The sequence below is a fragment of the Trachurus trachurus genome (genome assembly GCF_905171665.1).
Source record: "Trachurus trachurus genome assembly, chromosome: 6".
Lineage (NCBI taxonomy): Eukaryota > Metazoa > Chordata > Actinopteri > Carangiformes > Carangidae > Trachurus > Trachurus trachurus.
This window is the reverse complement of record NC_139897.1, coordinates 29,522,469-29,534,596: the sequence shown is the minus strand read 5'-3', so window position 1 is coordinate 29,534,596 and position 12,128 is coordinate 29,522,469. Positions and strand designations below refer to the sequence as shown.

The 12,128-nt window shown below is 41.3% G+C and overlaps 1 protein-coding gene across 1 annotated transcript in view; it reads left to right on the top strand.

Annotated features, from left to right (window-relative positions):
• The first annotated feature begins 1,977 nt into the window (after positions 1 to 1,977).
• LOC310987548 (Golgi apparatus protein 1-like) overlaps positions 1,978 to 12,128 on the top strand; it is a 56,676-nt gene continuing 46,525 nt past the window's right edge. The window contains exon 1 of the mRNA XM_083973860.1: positions 1,978 to 2,403. Within this exon, the coding sequence (XP_083829986.1) occupies positions 1,990 to 2,403 (414 nt within the window). The 5' untranslated portion in view covers positions 1,978 to 1,989. The remainder of the gene's footprint in view (positions 2,404 to 12,128) is intronic.

Genomic DNA, 12,128 nt, shown 5'->3' with positions numbered 1-12,128 from the left:
ATTCCCTGACTCCTGATCCTGCTTTTCTCTGTTTTCTATCATTATACACTCAATTATCTTTAGATTTTTTTAAACTGTAGGTCACACAAAACTATTTTGATTGAGTTTTGATCAACAACTGGATATTTCTCATGCAAAGTAAAGTTGGTGCAAATTTGGCATTATTTTCATTTGGTCACAAACATATTAAATTTCTTTCTACTGAACTGGTGCAGTATCAATATTTGTATTAACTTCATATTTCTATGTATTTATCTGCTATTAAATTAACCAGAAATACCGGTAGAGTATGAGTCTACGGTAGCTTGTGTGATTGGATGACTCAGAGCATGAACCCAACGCACTCATTAATTATTCATGAGCTGAGCTGTTCTCTGCCTCTGGGCTTTGTATAGTTTCTTTATTTATCAAATTTATCTTAATGCATCCTGATACATTGTATTTCTTTTTTCTTTTGGTAACCCTTTAATTTACAGGCAGCTAAGTACATGATAATAGCCAAGAAATAACAATTACTTGCGTAGTAATGTTTTCCCCCAAGTCCTTGTAATTGACTGTTATTTCTGGGCTATTTCTATACGCAATCAATTGTTATTTCTTGGCCATATGCCATTACTATGAAATTGAAGGTTATTTCTAGGCTATTTCTAGACATTATGACGCAATTACTTGTTATTTCAGTGATAATTATATAGGCTAATATATTACCTTTAATATGATCAGAGCACCAGACTGTCTCGGGAGCATTTTGCCCCTAAAATTTGAGACAGTGCAAGTAAATGTTTCACACATGTGCAAACCAGTACATTTGCTGTTTTTTTTAACACTGGTGAAACATGGAAGGGACGACTCAGTCAGTCAGGTGTCAGGCTGATGTGTGTGAGAATCATGAATGTAAAGTAAATGGGAATATTCGCTTTGCAAGTCGATTTACAGCAGGAGTGTCAAACGTGTGGCCCATGGACCAAAACCAGCCTGCCAGAGGGTCCAATCCGGCCCACGGGGATTATTATTTTAAATACCATGGTCCATATAGAGGGGTAGGGTATTGTTTTAATGTGCCAGATTTATTTATCTATTGATTTATTGATTATCTATTTATTACTTTTTGTGCACTTTACTCTGTTTTTATCATGTACTGTATTGGGTGTATGTTGTGTTTTTATGTCAGTGTGTGAAGCCCACTGAAACAAATCCCAATCAACAATGTTGTTGACATGGCAATAAAGTATTGAAACTTGAAACTTCAAAAAAAGAGAAGTTAGCAGAGATGGACAGAGTACTCAACCCCAGTACTTGAGTGAGAGTACAAATACTACTGGTCAAAATGTACTCCGTTACAAGTAAAAGTAGCTCAGTCGACATGTTACTCGAGTAAGAGTAAAAAAGTACTTGCTTTTAAAGGTACATAAGTATCCAAAAGTACATGCTTTTAAATTTACTTAAAGTAAAAGTAAGAGTAAGAGTAAATTTCTTATTTTTTACATCAATGAATTACTATATTTTTTTCTAAATGAATTTAAGGAGCTTTTAACTCTTGTTTCTGAGAATTAAATCACTGATGTGCTGCTTTTAGGGGTTAGAGTTTCCTTCTTTGACAAACACAGCTTGTGTTCAATAGTATTTTAGAAAAAAAAAAAAGAAAAGAAAGGGCAGACCTGAAAGTAACGAGTACTTTTCAGCCTTCCTAGAAATTAACTCGAGTAAAAGTAAAAATATTTGTCTTGCAAATGTATTCAAGTAAGAGTAATAAGTACCAAAGAAATCTAATACTCAAGTAAAGTACAAATCCTCTAGATATGTACTTAAGTACAGTACTCAAGTACATTTACTCTGTTACTGTCCACCACTAGAAGTTAGTCTGGAGCCCTGATGATAATAAAGTTTGTTGAAAAAAAAAAAAAAAAAAAAAAAAAAAACTTTTCTCCTAGTTGCCATATTTCCGGCAGCCCCTGAACGCAGCAGGGCAGGCTGACTGGCGGTGTGAAGATGGCGGACTGTATACGTGTTCCTCTGCTGCTGCTGCTGCTCAGCATCTTGTCGTCCGTGCATCCGCTCCGAGGAGACAACAATGCCGTCGCCAGACTCAACGACAACCCGCAGCAGCACCCGGCCGGAGGAGGAGGAGGTGGAGGAGGAGGAGGAGGAGGTCCCGGACCGGGCGCCGTGGCCGCGGTGCTGCCCGCAGCCGCCGCCGCGGACCGGGGATCGGACCGGGGATCCCTGGGCGCCGCCGCTGCTGCTGCCGGGGCCTCGCTGCCTCGGCGGCGCTCTGCTGCCGGCGGCGGCGGCTGGAAGCTGGCGGAGGAGGCGGTGTGCAGGGAGGACCTGAGCCGGCTCTGCCCCAAACACTCGTGGAGCAACAACCTGGCGGTGCTGGAGTGTCTGCAGGACAAGAAGGAGGTAGGTCGGGCGGAGGAGGCAGGGTGTGCCTGTGTGTGGGTCTGGGTCTGGCTGCTGGATGGGACCGCCGGCTAACGTTAGCTAGCTGCACCGTTAGCCGCGGCGCGAAGCGAAGCGAACCCCTCGGTTGGTTGGTTGGTTGGTTTACTTACTTTATTAATCCCTCTGAAGGGAAATTGATTGTCACTCTGTACGTACAACATGACAAGCATTAACAACTCAGGCAGTACAATAAGTCCAGTGCAATGCATTACTTAGCATAGCACACAACACAACAGAAAACAACAATAATCAACAACAATGTTCATTTAAAAGAAAAACTTCACTGCACCAGGTACAAAAGACCTACTGAATCTATCTGAGGAGCATCTTGGCATCACCAGTCTGTTGCTAGAAGAACTCTTCAGTTCGTGGAAGAGTTCTTTTAGCAACAGACTGATGATACAGAGAACGTCACGGCCACCGCCGGTCAAAAAGTCACCAATTAATCCCTTATGATACCAGAATCAATACGGGTATCGATCTGAAACCAGGTCCGACTTCTTATTTAGTATCATCAGGGTCCAGTCTTCAGTTCGGCATCATTCAGAAGAACAACATTTGGACGCTTTTCTTCCTCAAGACGTGTAAAGTTTATGAATCGTGTCGCCTCGTATTAAGGCGAAGCCCCACTATACACGACGACATCGCCGGGTGCCGCGTCGCTCACATTGAGATTACATTGGGTCTCGCCGTCATGGTTGTCGCCTTCGCGGCGCGGGCGCGACCCAATAATGTAATCCCAATGTACTGTGAGCGACGCGGCATTCGGCGACATCTTCGCTTCACCTTAACGGCTCAGTTAGCTTCATCGATTTGAAGCGACGTAGCATCGATCAGCAGGAAAACAACTGCCTCACACTGAAATAAAGATCACTTATAAGAGCATTTATAAGCCGAATTAAACAGAATATGCAGTAGTTTTTAAATTAACTCGATTTTAGTTGGTATTGAGAAAACGTCACCGGTCAAAAAGTCACCAGTCCATCCCTTATGATATCATAATCAATACGGGTATTGATTTAAAAACAGGCCTGACCACATATTTAATATTATCAGGGTCCAGTCTTTAGTTCGGCGTCATTCAGAAGAACAACATTTGGCGCTTTTCTTGTTTACGACGTTTAAAGTTTGTGACGCGGCAGTCGGCGACATCGTCTTGTAGTGCGGCGGCTTCGCTTCACCTTAACGGCTCCGTCGGCTTCATCGATCTGAAGCGACGTAGCATCGATCAGCAGGAAAACAACTGTCTCACACTGAAACAACGACCACTTACAACAGCAATTTATAACCCGAATTAAGCGGAATATATAGCAGTTTTTAAATGAAGTCGTTTTTTTTGCCGAGGTTGTTGCCAGTTTTGTCTTTGTGCGTTAAAACGTTAGAAAGTGCTAAAACTAACAGGGGGTCTGGAGCAGCTAGTTAGTTAGCAGCTAACTGTAAATCTGGCCCCACACACAAATATTTATTACATGTATAACTATAGCTATAGCATGACAGACCATAGCTGTGATTCATCTCACTATATTTAAGACATACTACAGTAGTTAGTTAGACATTGGTTAACTTTGCTAGCCGGGTTAAGATTGCTAACTATCCCATTAGCTTATCAAAGGGTTAGCAATCTTTAGCCTGAGATCAGGGTTGCCAGGTCTGTGAGGCAAAAGCAGCCAAACTGGGTACATATATCCATATATGTTGCTTTTAAAGTCCAACAGCATTGCTATAACTGCAAATATGTAATATGATATCTGTAGAATAACACCATAAAACATTAAAGACACTTTTCCCAAAACAGTTCTCTCACCTATACGTCCTATAAAGGCCTCATGTAAATACAATATGGGCTACTTCAGCTCAGACATTGACAATATTTAATTCATATACTTTGCCTACAGTAAATAGTTATGTATTTACTGTCATATCTTATTTGCCAGATATTATTAATATATATTATTAATAAATATGAAAGTAGGCTTTCACATGCCTGAGCTTTGCGGACTTGTATAATCAGAACAGACGCTGACCAACCTGGCCTGAGATGTTATAGCCTGCAGATAACCATTACCCAGCGCTGACTGCTGGTTGATGCTTGGCTTTGTGTGTGTAATCCTGGTAATTACAGAGTTTCACTCAGACCCAGGTCGTAACGTTACACAGGAATAAACTATAATGACACTCTCACTGATTATAGGTAGTTAACAGTAGTGTTGCAGTCACGACCACCTAACCCGAGACTGAGTCAAGACCAAGACCATTTTCAAGTTGTAGTCAGTAGTTCTCATAATAATCATGTGGCTTGATATTTACATTATTCTTCAGTAAGAAAGAAAAATAATTTGATCTAAAATCTAAACCATATTTAATGTAAAGAAAGTTTGCATTGAACCTGCCGAAGTCTCCTCCCACTGTTGACACCAAGTTTTTCAGATGGTTACACAAGCAGATACTTTAGTAGAACTATTTTATTAATTATCTTAAAGTTATTGAATTGCATCACATAAACCAAAGATAGTGAGCAACAGAGAGACATTTGTGGTTTAAAAAGATGTCACTGCAGCTGTGGTCTGAGAAACAATCCCGGATACAGGCAGCTAATGTTAATAAGAGTTCAAAAAGCAGTTTATAAAAACAACAACCCTTTATTATTATTTATTTTTTTCTCCTCCCGTGAGAAATAAAGTGCGATGCCCTCCCACATTAACCCCCCCTCCCTGGGAGGCCAGCTCCGGGACTTGTAGTTGCAGTTGTGTAGTCATCACTGTGGTTGTGGGTTCGTAAATGTTGTCCTGACATGTTTTGGGAAACTCATTTCCAGAAACAAAATACACAGATACCGATAACAACTCCTCCCTGTGTGTCACTGTGTGTGTGTTTGAGGAGTTGTGCCAACACCAAACCTTGTGTAAATCAATTTGCTGACAGTTTTTTTTCTCTCCAGCCACAAATTAATTGTGATGCAAGAAAATAAACCTCCAACAAACTTGAGCTAATGACAGTCGATGAGACGACGTTATCTGGCTGCAACTATCAATTACCTTTTCACTAATCAACTAATAGTTTAGTCGATAAATTGTCACAAAATAGAAATGAAGGCAACCCTTATGTGATGCCTTCAATGTCCTGTCGAAAACCTGAGGATATTCAAGCTTCTTTACTGTGAGACGCTGTCTTCGGTGCATATGACAATAAAGATTTGAATTGAATCTGAATTAATGCATAGACGAGCTTCAAATCAAACCAAAGCCTTGACTAATGATTGTTTTGATCATCAATTAATAATAATAATATTGATAATAATAGAGATGCTTAGTTGTAGTAGTTGCAAACCCAAATATATTCTGTTTACTAAAATGTCAGAGCATCAAGTGTTTGACGTGAAGTTTCCAGCTTTGAGTCTCTAATCAACACACTCGCTAATTTTTGTTTTCATTCATTTATTTTTTAAATTTTTTGATCAGCTTAATTGATTAATTGCCTTCCAGTTTCCTCCAGCAACATTTCTCCTTTTTCTAAACTAAATTTAACCCCCGTCTGATTTAAAATAAATAAATAAATAAAAGTAAGAATTGAAGAATGGCGGTGGCAGTTTGATGAAGAGAGGAGGGAGGAGGTTTTTACACATCCGCTCGCACTTTAATCAGGGAGGAGGAGGAGGCAAATGTTCACTTGTACTTCTTCTTCCCTCCTGATGTGCAGCGAACGAGTGGTTTCCCCAGCAGCGTGTGTGTGTGTGTGTGTGTGTGTGTGTGTGTGTGTGTGTGTGTGTGTGTGTGTGTGTGTGTGTTGCAGTCTAAACGACAGAGGATTCCTCATCTTTTCCTGTCACAATCACAAGAAAAATCTAAACGCTTCTTTTTCTTCCTCTTCTTTCGTCCCAGACTTGTTGTTATAGTTGTTGTGGATTTGTGGCGTTCAGGTCGTCCTTCTTTTAAAGGGATACGCCAACATTTTTTTTTTTGTGTCTTGCCTCACTCCCGAGTCCATGACCAGCAGATAGACACCATCCTTTCGACTGTGCGTGCAGTAACGAGGGAGATAGAGCTGTATCGCCCATAATTAGCTTAGCTCAAACGCTGGAAGTGTATAGGTAGTGTTAGCCTGCCTCCACCTAAAGTCATCAGTGAAACTCTTCAGCAACTCTAAACGGAAACAGATCTTCGTCTCAGAGCTGACAAAACTCTCCGGTAAGGCATCTTGAGCGGTCAGATGCCGCTAACGGGACGAGATCGGTCAAAACGGAGGGTTCAAGCACAGACGGTTTATTTTGGTTCAAGCTAGCTACATCGAGGGTAGGTTAGCTTCCTGTTTCAAAGTAAAAGCACAAATTCTATCGTCATGGTTTTCTGTATGTGAAGGGCAACGGGTGTTTTATTTTATGGAAGTAACCGGAAGTGCGTTGGTCACAACGGCTAGCTTGAGTAGCCCCGAATTCGTCCGAACAAAATTGTAAACGGCTGGTATTTAGACAAATTAACGACACACTGCTGATCGTAACAGCTACTTTCTCGCCTAAAGATGTTTGAAATGTCGATAAAGTGATATATTTACAGAGTTTAGAGCTAAAATGAAATAATCTTCTGACTGCTGATTTCGGCTCGGGTAGAACGCAGGCTAACACTACCCATACACTTCCAGTGTTTGAGCTAAGCTAATTACGGGCGATACGGCTCTATCTCCCTCGTTACTGCACGCACAGTCGAAAGGATGGTGTCTATCTGCTGGTCATGGAGAGTGAGGCAAGACACAAAAGAAAAAATGTTGGCGTATCCCTTTAAACCTCGTTTAAGACAGTGCGTCCTGAGAGATCGAGCCCGGTCAGGACTAGTGTGTGGCAGCAGCTGAGTGACTGAGTGACCGCCCACTCTTCTTCTTTAAGCTCATTAGGTGTTTGTCAGCAGCAGCAGCAGACTGAGAAGTCTCTATACGCTACAACAGGAGCTTACAGCAGCAGAGACAGACAGGCCTCGGTTTGTGCCCGTTATTATCTGCTTGACTCAGAATCACAAGACGCCGGCGTCCTCCTCTCTGCTGGAGAAAGTCACTGTGTGTGTGAGAGAGAGAGAGTGAGAGAGTCGACCTCCTCCAGGACAACAGCTGCTACAGAAAAGATATGTTTTAATGGAGGTGTGGGAGTCAGAAGAGAGTAAAGAAAAGAAAACACACACAGACAATTTGACCGTTACAAATAAACTCTAAGCTTCATAATTTTTTACACTTCAACACAGTTTTAGTTTCAAGTTTTCATCCATAACAAAAAAAAACATCTCAGTGTAGGTTTCATCTCCTCTCTCAGCTTCTCTCTGGAGCTCTAGTAACAACAGGTCAGTGTCAGCCAATCAGAAGAGAGGAGGAAGCTCTGAGCCTCTCTTCTGATTGGCTGGCTGTTTTCTAAAGTGATACAATAAGAAACAGAGCAGATTTCAGACTAAAACACTCAGAGAAACCAAATTCTGCAAGTTGTTGGATGGTGTTGTCCAGGTGGTGAGGGGGCGGGGCTTTGGGTGACTGCTTTGTTGTGACATCACAAAGTGACAGGAAGTCCTGACGGCTGGTTTTAAGGCTCAGTTTCTGAATACAGGCTGTGTGCATTTCTCTGTGGACTGAGGCTTTGATACTTTCACAGTATTAATATAGAACCTGGAGCTGCTTTATAATCACACTACACATGGACATCTACCTTTATACTGTATGGTGCTTTAATACAAACATCTACCTTTATACTGTATATGGAGCTTTAACACAAACATCTACCTTTATACTGTATGGAGCTTTAATACAAACATCTACCTTTATACTGTATGGAGCTTTAACACAAACATCTACCTTTATACTGTATGGAGCTTTAACACAAACATCTACCTTTATACTGTATATGGAGCTTTAACACAAACATCTACCTTTATACTGTATGGAGCTTTAACACAAACATCTACCTTTATACTGTATGGAGCTTTAACACAAACATCTACCTTTATACTGTATGGAGCTTTAACACAAACATCTACCTTTATACTGTATAGAGCTTTAACACAAACATCTACCTTTATACTGTATGGAGCTTTAACACAAACATCTACCTTTATACTGTATGGAGCTTTAACACAAACATCTACCTTTATACTGTATGGAGCTTTAACACAAACATCTACCTTTATACTGTATGGAGCTTTAATACAAACATCTACCTTTATACTGTATGGAGCTTTAATACAAACATCTACCTTTATACTGTATGGAGCTTTAATACAAACATCTACCTTTATACTGAATGGAGCTTTAACACAAACATCTACCTTTATACTGTATGGAGCTTTAACACAAAGTAAACATCTACCTTTATACTGTATGGAGCTTTAATACAAACATCTACCTTTATACTGTATGGAGCTTTAACACAAAGTAAACATCTACCTTTATACTGTATGGAGCTTTAATACAAACATCTACCTTTATACTGTATGGAGCTTAGGCACCATATTCGTAGTTTTCCTTGGTCTTGTGGTGACTCCTCAGCAGCTTTATGTGAACTAAGCGACATAAATAGAGCTGTGGCGATTAGTGAAATGACAGGAAGTTAATCAGTAGAGCATTTTGATAAAGAGATTATTATAAATTCCCACTTCTTTCTGGTTTGGTTTGTTGTAAACAGAACGTCTTGGACTGTTTGGATAAAATAAGTATCTGAAGCGAAGCAGAAAAAAAATGCCACTAATAGTTTTAACAGTTGTTGTTGTTTTTAAAGCAAAAATGGCTTTACTTTTTTCACACATGAGGGTTGATTAGTTGTTGAAGTGAGTTCTTTTTCCACCAAATCGATGCTTTCAACTCTGATATATTTGTATTTGTCTTGTCCTCTTTTGTTTTTGTTCTGTCGGTCAGACAAAAGTTTAACAAAATGAATTTGTGCTCAGGAAGATTGTATCAAGCTTGAATTCCTGTATAAACAAAACAAATTGCCTATAATTAATTGACTCAATAACAGATTTGAAAAATACAACTTGTTTACAACCCTTTTTAAACAGTCAAGTGAAGGTGTTTGTGTTTTGGACATAAACTAGAAACTTGAATCAACCCTTTTTTATTCTGACCACATTAATGATGTAAATAATTGTTGCCTTGGTAGCTGATATTTAACAGGTGGAAACAGATGAATAAATTGAACTAATAATGAAACAATGGTCAGGTTGTAGCCTTTAGATAAACATCTGGAGCAGCTGTTTCCTGGGTCATATTCAAAGTGCAGAGATAAATCGGTGCATCACTGTGAGCTGTCTGCACTGTTGTTGTGAGAATCCAACATCCTTTTGTAAAACTACTAACTACCAGTAGATCCCCATGAGATTATTTCCCATCATGCACCAGGTGGAAATATCATCATCATCATCAGTATCTATAATAACTATATTAAAGCAGAAGTGAGTGATCCGGTCGTTTTCGCTAATGCTGCGTTCCAGGCAGGCTTTTGAAACCGTAAATTACAGCTTCAAGTCACAACTTACGACTTTGTAGCGTTCCAGGCAACCCACTCGTGTTTTTCCGACCTGTTTTACCTGTGAAAGTCACTATAACGGCCACTCGTAACTTCTGACCCGTGAACTCGTACCAGATTGAACTGGTACGACTTCACAGGTCGGAAAAACACGAGTTACGAGTTGCCTTGAACGCACCATAACCTCTTGTCAGCCGATGGAGTTAGCAGCCCCCGCCCTCGTCATGGATCTATTGGTCCTCGTCCCTACGTCACCACATTCACGCGCATCCCTTGGCTGCACACACAGAGAGGACCGCCCCTTTATGCCGTTCTCTCTCCTCATTGGATAAAACTTGTAGGATACGAGAAAAGTTTTCTCCTCGGCTCAGAGCAGAGCAGAGTGACTGACAGACCCGTGTTTCGGTCCAAACACTCTATGTAAGTGATTGCTGTCGGAAGATATAACTATTTAAGACTTATATTAACACAAAAATATCGCTTACTTCTGCTTTAAACTACAGGGCTGCACAATCAATCTTATTTTCATCGTCAGCGTGTTATCAACATGCAGCACAAACGGGATCGCGCCGTATAAGTTTCGCTTTTACGGCGCACTGCTGTTATGCATGCACGCTTCTCTGTGTGTGTGTGTGAGAGGATGCCAATACGGAACAGCGCTATGCAGAGATGAATGAACGGAGCGATCGTCCGACCGGGGGGGGGGTCAATTTGTGGCGCTTGGTCTTGATTCCGTGGCGCTGCACCACCAGGACTATTAATAAACTCTATAATTTCCTTGATCTGGCTTCAAAATGACCCGGTGCGCTCTGTGTTTGTGATTTCCTTCCTGTTTTATTTTGAGATCCTTTTCCCTCGGTCCAGATGGGAAAATCAGGGAAATCCAGGATTCTTTCTTTATACCAGAGCAGGAAAAAAAACAGAACAGAGGACAGATAGTTACTGGAGGAAACGGTGGGACATGAATTCCCCCACCACCACCTCCTCCTCTAGCAGCAGCAGCTCCATCCTGATGCCCAGCTGGCACTCTGCTCCTCCTCCTCCTCCTCCTCCTCCTCCTCCTCCTCCTCCTCCTCCTCCTCCTCGGCTGCAGGGTGAGACTGAGCGCTGCTTTTAGACTCGTAGCATTTTTGTGTGTCTCCGACCGACCGCCGGCCGTCCTGCTGGTGGCTGTGGTTTTGTGTACGTGGTGCAGAGCCTCAGGGTCGAGGAGGAGGAGGAGGAGGAGGAGGAGGAGGAGGAGGAGGAGGAGGAGGAGGAGGAGGAGGAGGAGGATCCGTGTGTCTCGTCCTCCCTGTTGTCACACACTTGTTTAGATAATTAGTTAATGAGCCGGTTGAAGCTGCAGGACGTCACATCGTCTCTTTTGAAAGTAGATCTGTTCCAGGAAGTGCAGCTGCTCTTCCTGCTCTACCTGTTGAGCAACATCTGGAGCAGCTGTGGCAGCAAGTCACCGTTTTACTGCCCATCTGATGTGGAAATGTAAAAATACAGCTGGAAATTGCAGTTTTTCCCAATTTTTGGAAAACTTTCTCCCTTTTTCTTTGACTGTAAAGAGATTAGAAAGAAATAAAAACCTCAGGTTACTCCACCGTTTTGAATGGATTTAGCTGCAAGTTGCTGGTGCATAAAATAATGAAAGACGGGCACACACACTTGATTTCATTTCATTTCATAACCTTTATTTAAACTCGGAGATATATTGAGGAGTAACCTCATTTACAGTATAGCCGAGATGAAACACAAAACACACAAGGACAGAAGACAAGACATTTGAAACATACGAAAACACAACAGAATACCAGAATTTAAAGTGACTAGGGTGAATTGAAACTTGAAAATTGTAGATTAAGTATAGACCGAATCGCCTTGTTGTTTACATTCTACTTCCGCGTAGAAAACCAGCACGTAATTTGAATGAGATCAATAGTAACGAACGAGAGTTTAGCTATATATATCATATTTTTCACGCCCTATCACCGTTTAGACAAATCTGAAATGATTGAAGAAACATTACTACGGTATTTCTGTGTGTGTTTTGTGTTGCGATGTGTTGTATTTATTCAGTTGGGGGGAATCACAGTGTCTAGAAAGCATCAGTGGCTCAGCTGACAGGGACAGCTAACGGTAGCTAAGCTAACGGCGGTAGCAAAGCTAACAGCAGTAGCTAAGCTAACGGCGGTAGCTAAGCTAA